The following is an 18,554-nucleotide window of genomic DNA, read 5'->3' as shown; positions in this document are numbered from 1 at the left end:
AGTTGGTTGAAAATTTAGCTTTAGCTTTAGCTTTCCCCACTTTTTTTTTTTTTTTTTTTTTTTAATTTTTCCCAAAATTGTCTTTCTTCTTTATATTTTCTTTTTTTATATATATAATTATTTTTGTTGATTTTATTTTTTTACTATTGAGCTAGTTAAGAATTTAGTTTTTTAATTTTTGTCTTTAAAACACTAGATTGTTACAATGTTTCTCTAAATGATTTTTTATTAAATAATTTTTTTTAGAATTCTCTTTGTTGATTTTTTTTTTCATATTAAGATGATTAAAAATTTAGCTTTATAGTTATTCAAAATACTGTAGATTGCTACAGTGTTTTCCCACATGATTTTTGCATTACTATAGTGTTTCCTCGCATGTTTTTTTTATCGATGTTTTTTTTTCAAATTTATTTTTGTCAAATTTATTTTTTTCATACTAAGTCAGTTGAAAATTTAGTTTTTTTTCCTTAAAACATCATTGATTGCTACGGTGTTTTCTCATATGATTTTTTTTGTTGTGTTTTTTTTTTTTAATTGTCTTTGTCGTTTTTATTGTTTTAAATATTGAGCTGATTAAAATTTACAACTGTAGATTTTCTCATGAAACACTATAGATTGTTATAGTGTTTCCCTGCATGTTTTTTTTTCCTTTTATTTTTTTTATATTTGTCAAAATTATCTTTGTTGATTTTTTTTTAATATTGAGCTGATTGAGAATTATAATTGTATATTTACTTACAAAACACTATAGATTGTTGTAATGTTTTCTTAAATGATTTTAATATTGAGCTGATTGAAAATTGAGCTTTAACTTTCCCCACATGTTTTTTTATTATTTGTTTTTTGCTTTTTTTTTCTTCCAAAATTGTCATCTTCTTTTTTTTCATTTTTTTCGTGTTTTTTATTTCCATAATTTTTTTTGTTGATTTTGTATTTTTAATAATGAGCTGGTTAAAAATATAGCTTTGTAGTTTTTTCCTTTAAAATATTGTGGATGGTAACAATTTTTTTTATATGATTTTTTTCACAAATCCACGATAATGCATAAGCATGTTGCAAGCCCGCGACATCACTCGGGCATGTCACCTAGTTATAGTTATAATCTCTAGATGAAAGTGGAAGCAACACAAACATAAAAGGGGGGTTGAAAGATTCTTGGTGTTATACCAGATTCTATGACCGTGGAGCTCTTTTTAAATATAATTTTTTCATTTAATTATACGTTGATTAAAATAAATATTTGTAAGAGTTTAAAAGATTTAAATTATAAAAGAGAAAAATGTGTTCTTAAGTTTAAGACCTTATTTCTTATTTGTGTGTTTTTTTTAGTTTTGATGAAAAAACTTAATTTTTATTAACAAAGTTGTTTTATAATAAAAAAACAAGATAATTAAAATAATATTTTCAAGAAGTGAAAAAATTTTTGTGGAGGCAAAATTCATATTTCAAGAATTTGTTTATTACTATTATATTTTTTTTAAGCAAGAAGAAATATCATAACATAAAAGGCAATTTTCAAACAAAAATAAAAAAATAATAATATTTTCATAGTTTTTATGTGGCTATATGAAAAAAAAAAATCAAAGAATAATTAATTCATAAAAACCATATAAAAAAATAAAAAAATGATTTAGTTTCTATTGAATATTCGTATGAATTTCTTACAATTTATAACATCCTAGGCTCATATGATTGTTAAAAAAGTTATTGCAAATATAATAAAAAGAGGATCTAGTCTCATTTAAAAAGTATGACATAATTTTTTAAATATCATAATAATTATTAATTTAAATAATAATTTATTTTAAATTAAAAATAAAGTTTCAATAATTTATTTGAGGCCAAACCTAACCTCAGAAGAGGAAATGCATGTTTGCCTGCAACCTAATTTGTATTGGATGCAGGGGTGTAGCAAAGAAAAAAAAGTTTGGGGGGCTAAATTATAAATTAGAAGGGCCAAGAAATATTATAAATATTTACAATTATAAATATACAAGGGAGGGGCATTTCCTTGGAGGGACCGGGGCCCCTGTCAGTCCCCCCTCCCTCCGCCACTGATTAGATGAACGATGTGTTGAACACCCAAAGTAAAAAAAATTTACAACCACCTGCATCATCTGCTACAATAGTTATTTTTTTTTATTATTTTTTCTAATTTTATTAATTGGTTTTATTTTATTTTTATTTCAAACTTGATCTTTATTCTTGTGATTATTATTTATTTTTATATCAAACTTGGTATTTATTCCTGTGATTATTATCTATCTTATTCTGAATTCTTTTTTATTGATTTTTTTATCTTTAATTTTATTTTTTAATATTTTGTTAGTTAGGAATTTAACTTTATGACTTTTTTAGATCAATTTTTTATGAAGTAAGTCTTGATCATTACACATGTCACTAGTTCTAGGTTGATTTTGATATATTTTTTTTAAGTTTTATTTTAAAATTGAATTTTTTTCAATTGTTTTCTTTAATATTTGGTTGATTAAGGATTGAGTTTCGTGATTTAATTTTTTTTTTATGAGGTTATCCCGTTTTCATGTCTGGGTCCCAAACTTAGTGAGTTACCCAGGTTCATTAGAATCTTTTTTTTTGTTGTTTTATTTAATTTTTTATCATTGTTTTATGATCATATTACTATCCTGTAACTCGAATGAAATCAAGTTAATTTTTTATTTTTTTTTATTTTATTATTTAATATTTAATTTATTGAAAATTTATTTTATTTTGGATTCATTATCAAATAATTTCATTGAAATATTTTAATAATATTAAAAGAATATCTTTCTATAATATTAAAAAAATTATTTTTTAAATTGATAATTGTATATTTTTTTAATTCGATTTTTATCATTATTACCTTTTATTATTATTATATTAATAAATTAATCAAGTCATGCTCCTCCGAGCCTCAAATTTTTCTCCTCAAAATCTTTTTTTACGTTGGGACGCGCGGGAACCAATGTGGTAAAAAACCAAACTAAAGCAGCTTTTAACACTCACGAGTTTTTCATCTTCATCAACAATAGCAGCTCTTTTTTCTCTTTTGGCTTCGTATTCACAAGGTTAGGCTTGCACCTGTTGTTTCACTGTACTTGATTTTCCTAACTTAGCATTGTAATTTCTTCGTCTCCTTCTTGAATTATGCAGTTGGGTTTGATTTTTTTTTTTATTCTTTTCACGTGGTGGGTTATTGATGTTGACAAAGATGGCTCAGTTAAAAGTTAGTTCTTTTTGTTTCAGTGAAGTCTTAGATTATTGTTGTTTAGGTTTGAACATGGGCTTTTGATGTTTTTGAATATATGGTTGTTATTGTTGTCTGAAACTATTAGTTTAGGGTTCGTGTTGTTTAATTTTGGTTTTTTTTTTTTTAATTTACTTTTGGGGTTTATTTTTGGATAATTCATTTCTGTTAATAGTATGTCATGTACCGTGATCATTTAGCCCCCCCCCCCCCTGTTTTTTTTACTTGGGAAAAGAAAGGGGAAAAGTTAAATATTGTGTAAGTTTTTAGTTATGGATTGAAGCTGATATTCTCATGGACCTTACATTTTGAAGAATTGAAAAGAAGGGCTTTAGTTGCTATGTTGTTGATCGGATTAATGGATGCAAGTTCTCATTTTCCTAGACGGGTGATGGGCAAAGACTAAGATTGTTTACTTATTCCTTGTGCTGTTTTCAGGAGGAATGGCGAATAGTTACTTCAAGCAAGAGCATGGTCTTGGTATATACTTTGAATTTTGTAGGATTTTTTTGTTTTGATCATGGCAAATTGACGAAAAGTGTTGACTTTTTTGTTTTATTTTTTTCTTTTCTTCAGAGAAGAGGAGGGCAGAGGCTGCTAGGATCAGGGAGAAGTACCCAGATAGGTTTCCGGTGAGTGACCAATGATAATTTCCTCTCTCAATTGTTGGTTATTGATTCTCATGCTTGAAATCTTTTGCATTAGAACCAATAATGAGATTATTATTCTTCTGTTTGTAAATTGGTGTCTTGTATCTCCATTTGTTACCAAGGTTGAATATATGGTGGAAAGTTGACTGCAGAATGGTGCATTACTTTCCATGTGGACAATATATTTGCTGAATTTATTTTAAAAAATCTTTCAGGGTTTTGACAGTTTAACACATGAATATGATGAAAATCTTGAACAATAGTCTTTTGTCCAAATGATCTAGCAACAAACTGCTTCTGCTTTTCCATGGAATCAGGTTGTGCAATGGGTTAATTCTGTTTGCAATTATCATTCATAGGGATGCCTCATGGGTGTTATTTACAATAATTGGTTGGAAAGTTTTAAAAACAAGGAAATGCAGTTGATGATGAATGCATGGTGCATTGCAGAGAAAGTAAAAAAATGGATCTGCTGCATGCTCTGGATACTTCTCTTTTCTCCGGGTTGTATTAAAAAGTGCCTTATATTTATGATCTGGCTTTGTTCTACTATGTAAATAATATTACTAGTCAGTTGGATTGAGTTTCATTTTTTTGCAGGATACAAAACTTGATTAAAATGTCTCTCACTTCAGAAAATATTTCATGATTTAAGCTCTGACATTACTTTGTAGTTGCTGTATACAATTGCATGAGTTGTGTTTGTTTGTTTTTAAGGTTACCTGTCTCCAATTGTGCTTGTTTGTTTTTAAGGTGATCGTGGAGAAGGCAGAAAGAAGTGATATCCCAAACATAGACAAGAAAAAGTGAGTAGAGTGGATAGCTTTCTGATTTTCTTCATGTCTTAACTTTGCCACCACTCACATGAAGGGGAACCCAACACAAATGGTTTCTAGTTTCTTTGACAACCTTTGAGTATGCATGTGGGAACACACCACCGATTCCTGCAGGTTGCACAAAGCTGAAATATAACCTAATGCTCGTAACCTGCTAGAACTTAAAGATGATTAGAAAACTGACGATTGTAAAATTGTTTTTGCATGAAAGGGAAACACCATATAACCTACAGTTTCTATCTTCATTATTTCCATTTCATGATTGCCAGAATATACCAGCGGTATCTCAATAAATTTTTCTTGACCCCCCTTTTTTCCAGACCAGCCCTATAACACCTGAACACCTTTATATCATTGTGTCACTGGAATAGTTTATCTTATATCTTTTTTTATCACTGTGGAATGGTCTACCTTTCCATCTTTTAATTATGGCCTTTTCTTAAGTGGTTTAGCCCTAGAAAATATCTATTCTTTTTTTTTTATTACTGGGATTTTGATAAGCTGCTATGATTAATGGTATTGAGCTTTCTCCCTATAAGCTGAACCTGAAAATTGCAGGTACCTTGTTCCAGCTGACCTGACTGTAGGACAGTTTGTCTATGTTATCCGCAAAAGAATCAAGTTGAGTGCAGAAAAGGCAATCTTTATATTTGTGGATAATGTCCTCCCACCCACAGGTAAACTCTTGCATATATATATATATAGTCTTTCTCTTAAGATCTTGTCATCAGCCTCTGGATCGGTAAAGGTGCATGACATTGTCATCTGTTTGCTGTTTGCAGGTGCTATCATGTCTGCAATATATGTGGAGAAAAAGGATGAAGACGGGTTTCTCTATGTTACCTACAGCGGAGAGAACACTTTTGGGTCTCAGATTCCACTGTAGACATCTGTGGTTGCCTCGTTTATTTCCTGGTTCCACCAAATTATATATCATTACTATTGTCTTCACCCCCTCGTGTCAATAGTTCTTTATTCTGCCTAATTGTAAAGATAATTGCAGTCATGTATATAAGCTTGATAAACCCTTTAATTCCCAAATCCCAAGTCATCTTTTAAGACTTCACAAAGGGCTTTTTAATCGAGTGGTTTCGATTTCGGCCTTTATCTTGAAAATAAAGCAAATATTAATCAAATTGAAATGTTAAAGGTTGACCCTAGAAGACGGTGAATATATCGAGGCCTTAGTGACAGTCCGATGCCAGGCAATCCAGGAGGGACGGCCTTTCGGTGATGGCTTAAGTGCTGTCACTTGGAAAAATCTCTGGTGTATTGCCGTTCACGCTTTTGTGTTGTGGGTCTTGCTAATGGCTCTCACGGTTGTAACAATGGAGTACTGGGCTTCCATTGTCGTGGGATTTTGTCCTCTTGTAAAATCAGTATAGACGATGCAGTGTAGAACCCCATGTTATATAAAATAAATCTGTGCACGGTGATCAAACAAAAAATTATCAACAAATTAAAACCCGAAATCGTTTAAAAAATCATAGAAAATCCTATTTTCCTAGCATTATTTCCTTTCTTTCGACAAAGGCCTTATCATTCTTTATTCAGTGTAGCTTTAATTGTCCTTCCCTCAACTTGCAACAGAATACAGCGTCATTCATCTGTAAGCTGGGCAGAAAAAGAACTCGCCACCAGGTAAATTCTATCTTTACTCGATTTAAGAATCGTGGAAAGCAACAGAATGATGAATGTTAAGCATTAAGAGTGAATTCTTCAACAGTTTTGTTGTGTATATTGTCATAAAACGAACTCAGAAATTAGGTTTAGCCGTTTACATGTGGTATTGATCAAGCATAAAGGATTCAACTGTGACCTTCAATATTTTTATTTGTTTTTCAAAACGAAATGGAAAGTGTACGAGCAACTTGCAACGTTAGGATCATATTCTTCAGAATGCGTTGCAGATATTAAACAGCTCCATTTGCGAAATTGTTCGGCAGGTTTCTCCATGTCAATTGGATGTCCACATCCTTCCCAGTTGTTTAGGTCAATGCTCCCTCTCCCTGCTCCTAGTTAAATTGACCCTTAAGAAAACTATAGAGTGTTTAGAAAACACGGTTATATTCATATTTTTTAAAAAATTATATATTTTTTTGTTAAAAATTATTTTTTTATACATGTTTTGGATCGTTTTGATATGCTAATCTTAAAAATAATTTTTTAAAAATAAAAAATATTATTTTAATATATTTTAACATAAAAAATACTTAAAAAAATAATTAAACCGGAGCTATATTTTCAAACACTAATAATTCTAACCCAGAGATCACCGCAACATGATTAAACACATTGCTTTGCTTGGGCTACAAATGGGAGGCCCAAGATTCTGACATGGTAATGCCATGCTTATGTGAATAGCACATGGTTTACCTGCCTAGTTGATGCTCGTTGTAGACGGCGAGAGGGGGCTTCGGACCCTCTCATGTCCCAAAGAGGAGGTGCAAGTTATGGTTTGTCATGCACCTTTGTCTCTCCAATTTTCTGTCCCCACCAGTGTCCCTAGTGTTTCAACTTGCTCTTGAAAAGATTTAAGACACCGCTCTCTGATCAGGCCAGGTTTCACTTGGTTTCATATGTACGTACCATATCCATATATATTGTATAATTAACTCTTTAATTTTACCATTGCAGTATAGATTAATCTCCAGGAAAAAAAAAGAGAGAAAAAACAATCACTAACACTTAGCATGGATAATTAATGATATTAAGAATCAAAGCTATCTATCAATAAAACTGGAAATTAAAGAAATCGATGTGAGAAAAAAAAAACCTTAGTCTGATCAAGCCGGTGACAGGATATTGCCACCTTAAATGGTGATACTGTATGTGATCCAACATCTGTTACATATATATATGATGTTTCTGTTTGCTTCTGTGAGTTCCAAACAACGCCATGAGCTGAGTTTTCTTTTATCTAGAAATGTCATGAGAAGTCAGCAGCAATTGGTGAACAAGAACAGAAAGCATATATTTAAAGGACGATCATGTTCTATCAATGCCTCCCCGTCACCGCCCTTCTTCTCCTTCCATTCCTTTCTTTATGTTTTTTTCTGGTATTCTAGCAAGTGAGATGAGGTCTATGCTCATATATCCTTCATGAGATCGTGTTCTGTTTCGTGCATAGGCGCAGAAAATCGTTATATTATGCTTGTTTATCAATTAATTATTATCATCTAAATTAATTCAGAAATGTTCATGAATAAAATCGAAATGAAAATGAAACTAATGAAAGACCGCTGCGTTGTTAATATCATGCCGAATAAAAAGGGAGTGATAATTATGCACAGTAAATCGAAATATTGAACATTGACTGGTCACCCCTTTTCACAGGATAGATTAAATTCTCCATGGAAATAATGTCAACAAAGATCAAAAACGTTTGTCTCAACTGACAAGCCCATATGCAGTTACTAAATCCCATGCACAAACTAAGACAAGGAATGGAAATCCTCTGTAGAAACACATGGGTCGGACCTATAGAACGTTTTTATATTGCTGTATGTATAGAGCCTCACGTGTATCATGCACTAGCAGTTCTTAATTTACCATGGTGGATCCTATACATGCTGATAGAAAATAGAATCGTCCAACTTGTTTTCTGGAAAGAAAAAAGGAAGAAGACGAAGAAGATCTGGCTAGACATCTTATAGCTTCAGATGGATGCAAGAAGGCATGCAACATAGCTTGATTGTCTGCAATGTCAACTTGTTTAAATTATTTTCCCTGGAATATTGTTACTGCAGATCAGCAGAAATTAACATTAGTCATGTGCTCAGAAACCATTAGACTAGCTAACTGGTTGTCGTCGAGAAATACTGTTGGTATATACAATATTGAACATACATTTAAAATTCAAATTTCCAATAAACCACCACCACCACTACATTTTCATTATGAGGCTCTATAATGATGTTCTCTATTTTCTTGGTTCTCCACAGTTGATTTTAAATGAGAGAGAAAGAGAGAGACAAAGGAGGCCCCCGAATATCTTCGATTTCGCTTTCAAGGTTCATCACCCAAACATTTGCATGTTCTCTTGTAGAACGTCTCTCAGACCATACAAAACCTGCATTAAATGCTCTTGCTACTCCAAGCATTACAAATACTTATGAGCCCTGACGGTGAACTCATCACCAAACAAACCTTAACAGCCATTCATTCTGTGACATCGATTTCCAAGATCATCTCTCGCCATGTCTACTCTCTTTCTTTTACTTCTCATTTGCCTTTCTTTGCATGCATGCAATGCTCGCGTTCTTCGCCTCTCTGATAAGGAAACCAAAAAACAAGTCCTGAACAAGGTTATTGATATAAAAAACTAAAAGTGAATGTATACATTTAAGTTCATTTTGCTTTTATAAAACATTTCAGTTTTGGTCTATACTTTTTTACGTCCACGATAATTGATTCAGTCGGATTTTCAGGATTTGGTGCAAGGTGTCGATAAACTGAATATCGATAGAACTACTTTAGCTCCATCGGAGATGATGCCTCCAGTTTCAGAGGAGCAAGGAGCACAAGGACAACAAATAGTTGGAAGAGATGATACAATTACTCGTAAGATCAGTTTACTTAGTGCAACCACTATGAAAAAGAAAGATGAAGAAGCTTTTATGAAGCAAGAAGAAGGCACACAAGGACCAACTTCAGGTAATTTTCCACCTCAGAATGCAACCTACCATAAATAAAACATATACAAACAAACCCTTACTATAACAAACGCGATAACTCGGCCTAGAGGATCCTAAGTTACTCTTCAATGAACTAGTAGCACTGTCGAAAATCAATCATGCAATTCAAGTTCTGTAATCTAATTATTCAGCTTAACTAGGGTTCCAAATATTTAATACGGTATTGAGTCTCTTCAAGTACCCCTATCTAGATCTTAAGATACCCATGTCTTTGCAAAAAGAAAAACTAAATCTTCTACTCCATAATCCATGGAAATGGAGAAATGATGTCTAGCCTTTGTCTTATAAATATTTGTTCAATGCTTACATGTTAAAAGAAAGGAATATGCTCTATAAGACTGCTTTCCTATGTGATAGTAATTAATGTTTTACCTGTGCAGGAAATAAAGTTATCGTATCTTCAAAGGCTGATTTTCAACAGTCGTCTGAAATAATAATAGAGGTGAGTTAAATACTCCATGATCATTAATTTATTGAAGGATGGTTTTTATGGTTGCTGGGCATGTTATGTTCTTGGTGTGGTACTGACCAAGACTCATGGCCCATCTTCCTCGCCATGTCCTCCATCAGGATGGCAAAGCAGATTGGTTTGCTCATGCATGCACCATACAAGCAATGAGATCATGAGTAGCATAAAGTACGAATTTGCTTAATTACATGCCGTAGCTGATCATCAATATTAAATTTTGTATGAACATGCATTTATGTTTACATATAATAAATGTCAAGGATATTCAATTAAATGGATGCTTATAGGGATGTTAATTTGGTTGATTGTTTGTTCAGGGATTGAAGGGGCGAGGACGATCTATGCTAGGATCAACAGCAAATGATACCGAGGAAGCTGTGCGATCTGAGGAAAATGACATTGCCGAGGATGTAGCTGTCATGGATTATGCACAACCCCATCGGAAACCACCCATCCACAATAAAAAACCCTAGACCAGTATATATTGTGATAATACATGTACTTAAATGGCTTTCTTCTCCGACCCAGCTCCTTCAAATTTCTGTGTAATGGAAGATGATCATATTTCCAAGATTTGCATGCAATAATGTAAAAAAGTTCAGAACAAGGTAAAAAAACAATTTTCAAGAACACTTTTTCATATTTTCTGTCAGTAATAAGAGTGATACCTGTGGTCGATATTGTTAAGCATTTTCGTTAACATTCGTCTTCTCTACTGGTTTAAAAGGATCGCTAAAGCCTTCATTATACATTAACGAGCCAGGGGCAGCAAACTCTCTCAACTTAAAAAATAAAAACCCTTTCAATATTCATTCCAACCGAGTTCTAAAGCCTTTCAAAACATGGAGATAGGTCTTAGAGACATACCATAATTTCAATTTTTTGATGGTGGCTTCTTCGATCTGTGACTGGACAACAAGGATCGATGCCCTAAAAAGTCTAAATTTCTGACACGCACAATATCAGCTCGCTCCAACAACTGTGTAATGTTTCAGTGGCTAGCTACTTTAAATGAGGTGGTTAAGTGATAAAAGATGTGAAAAGATGGATGGAGGCCCCATTCACTGTATTTTACGCTTTTGTATTAATGACATTTGTGAATAAAAGGGACAAACTTGACATGGATTTCTCGCCATTGTTGACATTGTGTTGGTTGGTTGGTGTTTCTAAAATGAAAGCAATCGTATCTGTTGCAGTTTGATTTTTCAGTTATCTCTCTCCGTAGACAGCTGCAATAAGGTGAAAACGATAATACGCAAACATCAAGCTATATCAATTGCACCGACGCATGGGGACGAAAGGAAATTCAGCTAACCTCTAGGAGACACCATGAAGAATCATGACTGAGAACCCTCACCTCCAGGCTCCATGGATACTGCAAGGACCCGTGCAGTATTGCTCCTCTCATCATTCTTGTAAAACCTATTTGGATTGGTGTTCTACAAATTGTGAAGGATGATGATAATACCTAGTGGGCGAAGTTGCCAGGATTGCTCTATAAAAATAATGTGCTCCATTTACCAAGATTTTAAAGGGATTTAAGCATTCGCATTCAAAACAACATGGGATCATGTTGTAGTTCTAGCTTTCCCCTGGATTAAACGGAAAGAAGGGAGAGAAAACAAAACAGGACACTGAACAGGTACACATACGTAGTATCAAGGATTACGCAGATGCTGTCATCTTGGCAAAAGTATACTTTTCCCTGCCAAATCCTTAGCAAAAAACAAAAATTAATATATTCGCTACAGATCTAAAGATCTTCCAAAAGAATTTCAATCCCAAGAACGAATGAAGTGTACAGCAAAGGTTTCTACTTCAAATATCATAACTGTCCTAAAAAGATAAAAATAAATCTCTGTAAAAACTTGATGGAAATGTCTGTTCTTCATGTCCTGAATAAATTCCAAGGTCCTTATCGCCAGCTTCAGAGAAACCTCTCCACCACCCGACAAGAAGAAATCAGGTTTGAGTCTTACAATTGCATCATCCAAAATCACCTGAGATCAAAACTCTTCAATCCAATTAGTAAGACTACAATGATAGGCATAATTCTCTCACCTCATGTATATATATCCATACGCTTGTGTGTCAATCTTTCAGGATCATCCCCTGCTAATCTAAAATATTTTTGAAAGACTTCATCTTTCCCTGTCACAATTTACGATGTTCCCTATACAAATGTATGTGCAAAATCACAGAGACAGATATGCATCTCTACAGCTGTTTGCAGTAAATATTCCCAGCTAGCTCAGGCCTATATCTATGCGAGCAACTCAACGTTAAGTGTCATCCCGAAGTTTATTTTAGTGTCAGACTGGCAGAAAATCATTGATCTTGACCACCATTAGAGTGGACCACTACGTTACATCCCAAATTGACAGTGTGATTTTTTGAACCATGGACCACTTGAATACTCAATAGCTGGCACAGCAATTGACGATTTGATTAATGAAAAAATAGTTCCATGTTAGCATTCATGATACGAATAACAAATCAAGAGTACCGTTTACTTTTCTTTTTTGCCAAAATTTCCATGCCGTGTATACAAAATAGCCACACCACCCATACGCAAAACAGGGATAAGTATCTACCTCAGCTATTAATCCTTGGGACAAACTGTCGAAGTGTTCACACTGCATCATGCAAGACAGAACACTGAAGCGTGTACTGTCTGGAAAACATGTACATGTGCACATCAAGAAGACCTTAGGTAAGCTTTACATCACAGGAAGTGAAAAGGCATTGAAGTGAAGAATTTGGATCAAAACCAACAAATCTTGATAGAGATTGATCCTAAATTCTCTAACTCTGGGAATTGCATTAAGCTGTACAGCTTAGCAATTAATCTTCCTTCCAAAGATTACCAACATACTTGCAAGCCAGGACGGAGCTTGAAGAGGCATTAAATGCTAAAAGTTGCAATATGAGATTGGCTATAACCAAAGAAACATCCAAGTCAGAATGAGGTGAAATAAAATACTTAACAGAAGGGAATGTCAAGATACTTACTAAATAGTGAAAGAACAGTTTCCATCTCTTGATTTCATAGAAAAAAGATGAGTATTTATCGGAATGTCTGCTTTCAAGCTAACACGTCACTGCATTATGCTCACATCCCATCAGCTTAGCTGGTGTCTCCTCAGGGGCAAGCCTCACTGCATGTTAAAAATAAGAACGAAAGAAGACGACATTGCATTGCCTTACTTAAGAATCACATAAAAGTTGATGAAACTGCACTTGTGTTACAAGCCTACCAGGGGAAAAGAGGAAAAAACCAACAAAAATGAAAAAGAAAAGGGGAGTAAAATTTACAGCAAAACTTGCATCTTCTATGGTGCAGAGTCTTACATAAATAAGTATTAATCAAACTTGTTCCCAGATGCTTTTAACTCTGTCCAAGTCCTACAGATTTATTAGTCAAAGAAACAAAAGGGCATTCAAACATAACACAACATCCATCACTGAAATATTTCTATCGTGAAGACATTATTCAACACTTCTTGGGTAGAGCTCTCAATGACGCAAATCTTTTAGCATTTCCTGTGTTATCTTATGTTTGTTTTATGTTCCCTGTTCAACAAAGTCTTCATGCAAATGACAATTCTTGTGACAACCATCATTTTCTCAACTTTTCACGATGCTGTATAACTCTTCAAGTATTTTCTTTATAACCATACTTGGAAGTTTTTAATAGTGCATGCATATAACCACTTAAGCTATAACTTTTGTATGAATACAATACAAAAGCAGATAAGAAAAGGTGTCAATGAAACCCGACATCTCATGTCCATTTTTCAAACAAGCCATGTCCTCCACAAATCTTGTCTATGTGCTCTAATTTTTACTGACAATAGGCAAATCATGACTACTTATGCGTCTATGAAAGGGGACAACATTCTTATCAGTCAAATCAATTGACTTGTGATTGTTGTTCACAAGCCATTTACTTGGACACACATGCGCACAGAGTCCAATGGGAATCGAGATTCTTCAAACAATGTTTCCACAATCTTGATAATAAAAGAATATTGGAAGGTATATGTAAATTTTAAACAAGAAGAGATATCGGCAACTTATGTTAATGATGCTGATAAAAGATATTGAAATATTTATGCAAATATGATATCTTTGATAAATTGGGTAATTAGCATATAAAAAGAAAAGAAATGTCGAATAAATACAAAAACAAAAATTTTGGTGAAATAACACAAGCAAAATTTTTTGATAAAATAACACACTTTTAAATATTATGATTTTAAACCACGACATAAATTAAATTTAGAACAAACTAACTAGTCAATTGGTTAATAAAAGAAATCATAAAATTGCTAAAATTAAGATATCCAGACCAAAATTTTAAAATCTAAAAATCTGAAGGTTAAAGTAGCGATTCCATAAAAAAAACCATCTTCAGATACTTCCGTTAAAATTTAAGCGCAATCAAATAGTCAGATAAAAAATTATAGCTTTTTTGAGCTATTATTATGATCTGACACGACCAGACCTTCTATTGGACTTAGACATGTCTCACTGATCATAAATGCATTTTCTAGGCTACTCAAGTAATCTATGAAGCAAATCTTTATCTAGTTATGGTAGATCTATAACTAACTGTTTAAAATTTTCTAGTTATCACAAACTCAACTATATCATTGACATTGAAAAACAAAAAACAAAGAATAACTATTGTGTGAACAATAAATTTTTGAGATTTTAATTGAAATCTATTTTTAAGTTTATTTTTAAGTTTATAGGTTGGGAAAAAAATATATTTTTTGACTTATAAAACATATTTGGAAGAAAAAATCTATAAAATTATAATTTTTTATATAAAACAGTTAACCACTTGTTCATATAACTGGTTGAATTGGCCAACTGATTGCGCCAGAGAATTGATAATAAGAATATGTCAAGTTGTCATATTTTATAAATATAACATATTTAAATATTACTATTTTAAAACACGATAACGTAAAAATATACTATTTTACTAAAACAAATTTCAAATGGTGTTACACTGTTAAAATTGTTAATTTACTGTGTTAATTTTAAAAATAATCCTGATATCTTCATGTGAGGAAGCATGAGGTGAGTCAGTGTCCCATCTTGGTACTCCATTCCACGGATATACAAAGGCATGGAAACTCTTTATTTATTTATTGTCAAGTAACCATTGGAAGTGATCTTTACCTTTTTCTTCATATTGTTAGGAAACTATAAGAGTATATTCAAGTTATTTATGCATAAGAAGGAAAGGGTAATGAAAATAGTAAAACATTAAGAAAGACGTATCACTAGCACAATGGATGTGCCATGGCACAGCTCTGTTGGAAACTGTGATATACTAGATCAACAACCCAAAATCTTTAGGTAGATGGTGATTCCCAAAGATACAAGAGCCATCAATATTATTGCTTTGCATCAATTAAACTGAATTAACTATCCAGTCTCCAGTACCAAATGCAACACCCACCCACTTCTAATACATAACCAAATAGTTAATGGAGCGTTTTTAATTGTTACCCACCTCTTATGCGCAATAATAACTATTGAATTGTATTGCAATTGTTACTGACTGCAGAGATTATTTGTTCACAAAGGCATGAGAGAATTCACAGAAAATGTATTCATAATGACTTGAAAAACACTTGCAACCTATATTAATAAACCACTCTTTTCCATCTGAAGAATGATTATTTAAGTTGTTGTATGAGCCTTTATGATCATCAAGAGGATAACAACTTACAATTGATTTTCTTTTTAGATATCTTCCCATCGTTGAGTGCAAACAAATAGTTTTTAACCGCTTCAGCATTGAATCAAACAGTGTACTGAAATAAAGGAGGTGTCCATATGTAAGATGTCCAGGCATCACATAAATGGAAAATTGTAAATATGGATTATAGAAACAGCAATGTACCAGAAAAACAACACTGTAATACTTTGAATTATTGTGATCACTGCAGTCAATGATTTTGGATGGGGCCTGTGTATTAACCTGAGGAAATAAATGAACTTAACCCATCATTCAGTAAGTCAAAGGATAAATCTCTTGGTTAGGAACTCATACATTAAGAAAAAGAAGATAGTTCAATAATGAAATGATTCCATTCAAAGTTATACAGAAGGAAAATGATGAATTGTGGCTTATAAGATGAGTTTTACATACAAGAAAATGATAATACTTTGATACTAATTGCCAAAACATACAGTTCTATTCAGTAACCATCCTAATATCGATGACTGATGAAAAATATTGAATTGACACTATTAGAAGAAGCAGGTTAGTGCTGTTATTGCTAATGGATATTTCCAGATGAGTGCTCGCTATCGATGACTGATGAAAAATATTGAATTGACACTATTAGAAGAAGCAGGTTAGTGCTGTTATTGCTAATGGATATTTCCAGATGAGTGCTCGCTTTACAACAACTTTCCAGCAGTCTCAAGCAGAGATTATTGTAAGGATTACACTTTATCATGAGAGACCAGGTTACATCTAAATTGAGTGATGTCAAACTTTTAAGTTTTTGCAAACTAAAACATAGCTAGTTTTCAGATCCACAAAATGCCACTTAATTATTGTTAATTGATAAATGCATGCTCCAAATAGGTATAGTAATATTTTTCACCAACTTTTGTGAGGTGGTGCACGTGCAGTTAACCTTTTGAATCCTCCAAAGTCCAAATCCCTTACCCCCTTCTCCCATTTCTTACTTCTAGAGCAAAAACTAAATAAGATGCTCAAACTCCTTTCCTAATCATAGATATAGACTATGGAATGCGGGACATGATATTTGTAATGGAATACCAGGCAGAACCGAATTGTCTGTAATTGTTTTGTACCCAAAACTCAGAACTTTGAAATCCTAACCAGTTACCACCAAGGAATCTAATAGCTAACAAAGAATATCCCCATTGAATCTTCAGTGACGATCCCCGCATTCTCCTCTCGCCTGCCCTCTCCTTTCCCATGTTTCCCTAAACCTAAGCCATGTGAACAGTACTAAAAGCACAAACATAGCTACCCATTCCATGGATCATTATCTATAATGAATCAAAAAAACAATCAATAACTTCCAAAGATTGCATTCATTTCTAATTCCAAGCTCAATAAAATCTCATTCCCTCGGTAAAACACACGGGGCATCCTAATTTCATTTGCATAGGAAACAAATTCAACAATGTGTAGATTACTGCAAACAAATTTTTGACATATCCAATGGAACGAATGCATTTAAGCACCATCTTCTTAATCTCTCTTTGATGAATAATCAATCAAATGCATAAAATTTAGTCATCAATTCACACTCAATCCTCACTTAATTCCACGAGGGTAACATATTAAAAGCATTTTCGCTGAGTCAAAACTTCCTTTAACTATAAAGGTCAGAGTCCAATTTAATTTAAGCCTCAGAAACTTTTTAACATCCAAAAACCTCATTACAGCTTAATAAAGCTATAAATTTGACCAAATTAAGATGGCAAATAAAAAAAAAAAAGCGAATGTGTTAAATAACAATATACCAAGACGATGCTTTTACAGCGGTGATGAATAGAGGCGGCACCGAGATTGTCGAGTCGGGACTCGATAGACCGGTCGTAGTAATCGGCGGGAGCTTTTACGAAGACGAAGTCAGCGACACCGTTTGATCGGAGAATGGCGGAGAGACGAGCTTAGGTGGCCCCATGACGTCGTTGGCGGCGGCGGAGAGGTCGTTGTTTGGAGAGGAGAGTGAGATCGAGGTTTGATATTTCATTGAGGATTCCGGTTTGGACTCGCTCCAGCTCTGCTAGCTGCGGTAGTTCCATTTGCGGCTCTCGTTAGACTGTCGCTCTCTCGATCGAACGGTGATGCTCCGTTTTATGTTGTGATCTTCTGTGAGCTTGACGAGGACGAGAATGAAAGGTATGACAGTTTATGCAGATCGTAGCCGCGTTCGTGTCTCTCAAGATAATGTAGATATAAAATATGATAATGTATAAAAAAAATTAAAAAATAGATATCACGAGTTAGAATTTTTAAAACTTAGTTAAACTGACTGTATAATATACATACATACATACATACATACATATATATATATATATATATATATATATATATATATATATATATATATATATTGTTTGATTGTTTATAGATTAAATATTTATTTTTATTTTATTTAAAAATATTTTGATTAAATTTATTTAAGGTGACAAAAAATAGCTTGATTTTTTTTGTTGGAGGGAGAAGATGGTATCTAAAATTTAATGGTGATACAACATATGAAAATTAGGAATATAAATCAAACTCGTTGATATATATAATATTTATGAAAAAATTAGTTCAACCCTATATATTCAACTCGCTTGGGTTTAAAAAAAATTGAATGTTTTGGGTTTATAATTTGTATACTATTAGAAGTTAGTTTGGATGCAATTATGTGTCCAAACCCAACCCAATTATATCCAAGAATAACCCTACCCAAGATGATTGGGCTAAATAATTTCTGATCTGAATCGTTGTTGTTGTTGTTGTAATTCCGTTGGTAATTCCTTCAATATAATTTAGCATATCATTGACAGTTAAACCACATGTAATTTCATCGGTAAAATTACATATCATCGATAGAATACCATCAGCAATTTTGTTGGTGAGTTAACAAT

At 32.9% G+C, this 18,554-nt stretch overlaps 2 protein-coding genes and 1 long non-coding RNA gene across 7 annotated transcripts; 2 read left to right on the top strand and 1 right to left on the bottom strand.

Annotated features, from left to right (window-relative positions):
- The first annotated feature begins 2,944 nt into the window (after positions 1 to 2,944).
- On the top strand, positions 2,945 to 5,774 carry LOC118036007 (autophagy-related protein 8f). Of its 2 annotated transcripts, none has more exons than XM_035041691.2 (6): positions 2,945 to 3,068; positions 3,686 to 3,727; positions 3,824 to 3,879; positions 4,651 to 4,703; positions 5,292 to 5,410; positions 5,516 to 5,774. In XM_035041691.2, the coding sequence occupies exons 2-6, from the start codon at positions 3,691 to 3,693 to the stop codon at positions 5,617 to 5,619; spliced, it is 369 nt and encodes a 122-aa protein (XP_034897582.1). In that variant the 5' UTR covers positions 2,945 to 3,068; positions 3,686 to 3,690; the 3' UTR covers positions 5,620 to 5,774. The 2 variants fall into 2 exon arrangements, with proteins under 2 accessions (XP_034897582.1, XP_073267169.1); XM_073411068.1 differs by lacking the exon at positions 2,945 to 3,068 and adding an exon at positions 3,098 to 3,120.
- Positions 5,775 to 8,601: 2,827 nt separating this feature from the next.
- On the top strand, positions 8,602 to 10,589 carry LOC118036006 (uncharacterized). Its single transcript, XM_035041690.2, has 4 exons — positions 8,602 to 9,040; positions 9,164 to 9,389; positions 9,811 to 9,872; positions 10,217 to 10,589. The coding sequence occupies exons 1-4, from the start codon at positions 8,933 to 8,935 to the stop codon at positions 10,370 to 10,372; spliced, it is 552 nt and encodes a 183-aa protein (XP_034897581.1). The 5' UTR covers positions 8,602 to 8,932; the 3' UTR covers positions 10,373 to 10,589.
- A 934-nt stretch (positions 10,590 to 11,523) lies between these two features.
- On the bottom strand, positions 11,524 to 17,872 carry LOC118036005 (uncharacterized). 4 transcript variants are annotated; one of them, XR_012168115.1, is made up of 4 exons: positions 17,430 to 17,872; positions 15,823 to 15,900; positions 12,494 to 15,733; positions 11,524 to 11,899 (listed from the first exon to the last, which is right to left on the bottom strand). It is a non-coding gene; the product is annotated as an uncharacterized lncRNA (long non-coding RNA). The 4 variants fall into 4 exon arrangements; XR_004685293.2 differs by lacking the exon at positions 11,524 to 11,899 and having other exon boundaries at positions 12,309 to 12,835; positions 12,912 to 15,733; XR_004685294.2 differs by lacking the exon at positions 11,524 to 11,899 and having other exon boundaries at positions 12,309 to 13,057; positions 15,649 to 15,733; positions 17,430 to 17,866.
- Positions 17,873 to 18,554: the final 682 nt, after the last annotated feature.

Source organism: Populus alba, chromosome 1 (assembly GCF_005239225.2).
Source record: "Populus alba chromosome 1, ASM523922v2, whole genome shotgun sequence".
NCBI lineage: Eukaryota > Viridiplantae > Streptophyta > Magnoliopsida > Malpighiales > Salicaceae > Populus > Populus alba.
Note: the sequence above shows the minus strand (reverse complement) of the source record. Positions and strands in the feature narration are given on the sequence as shown.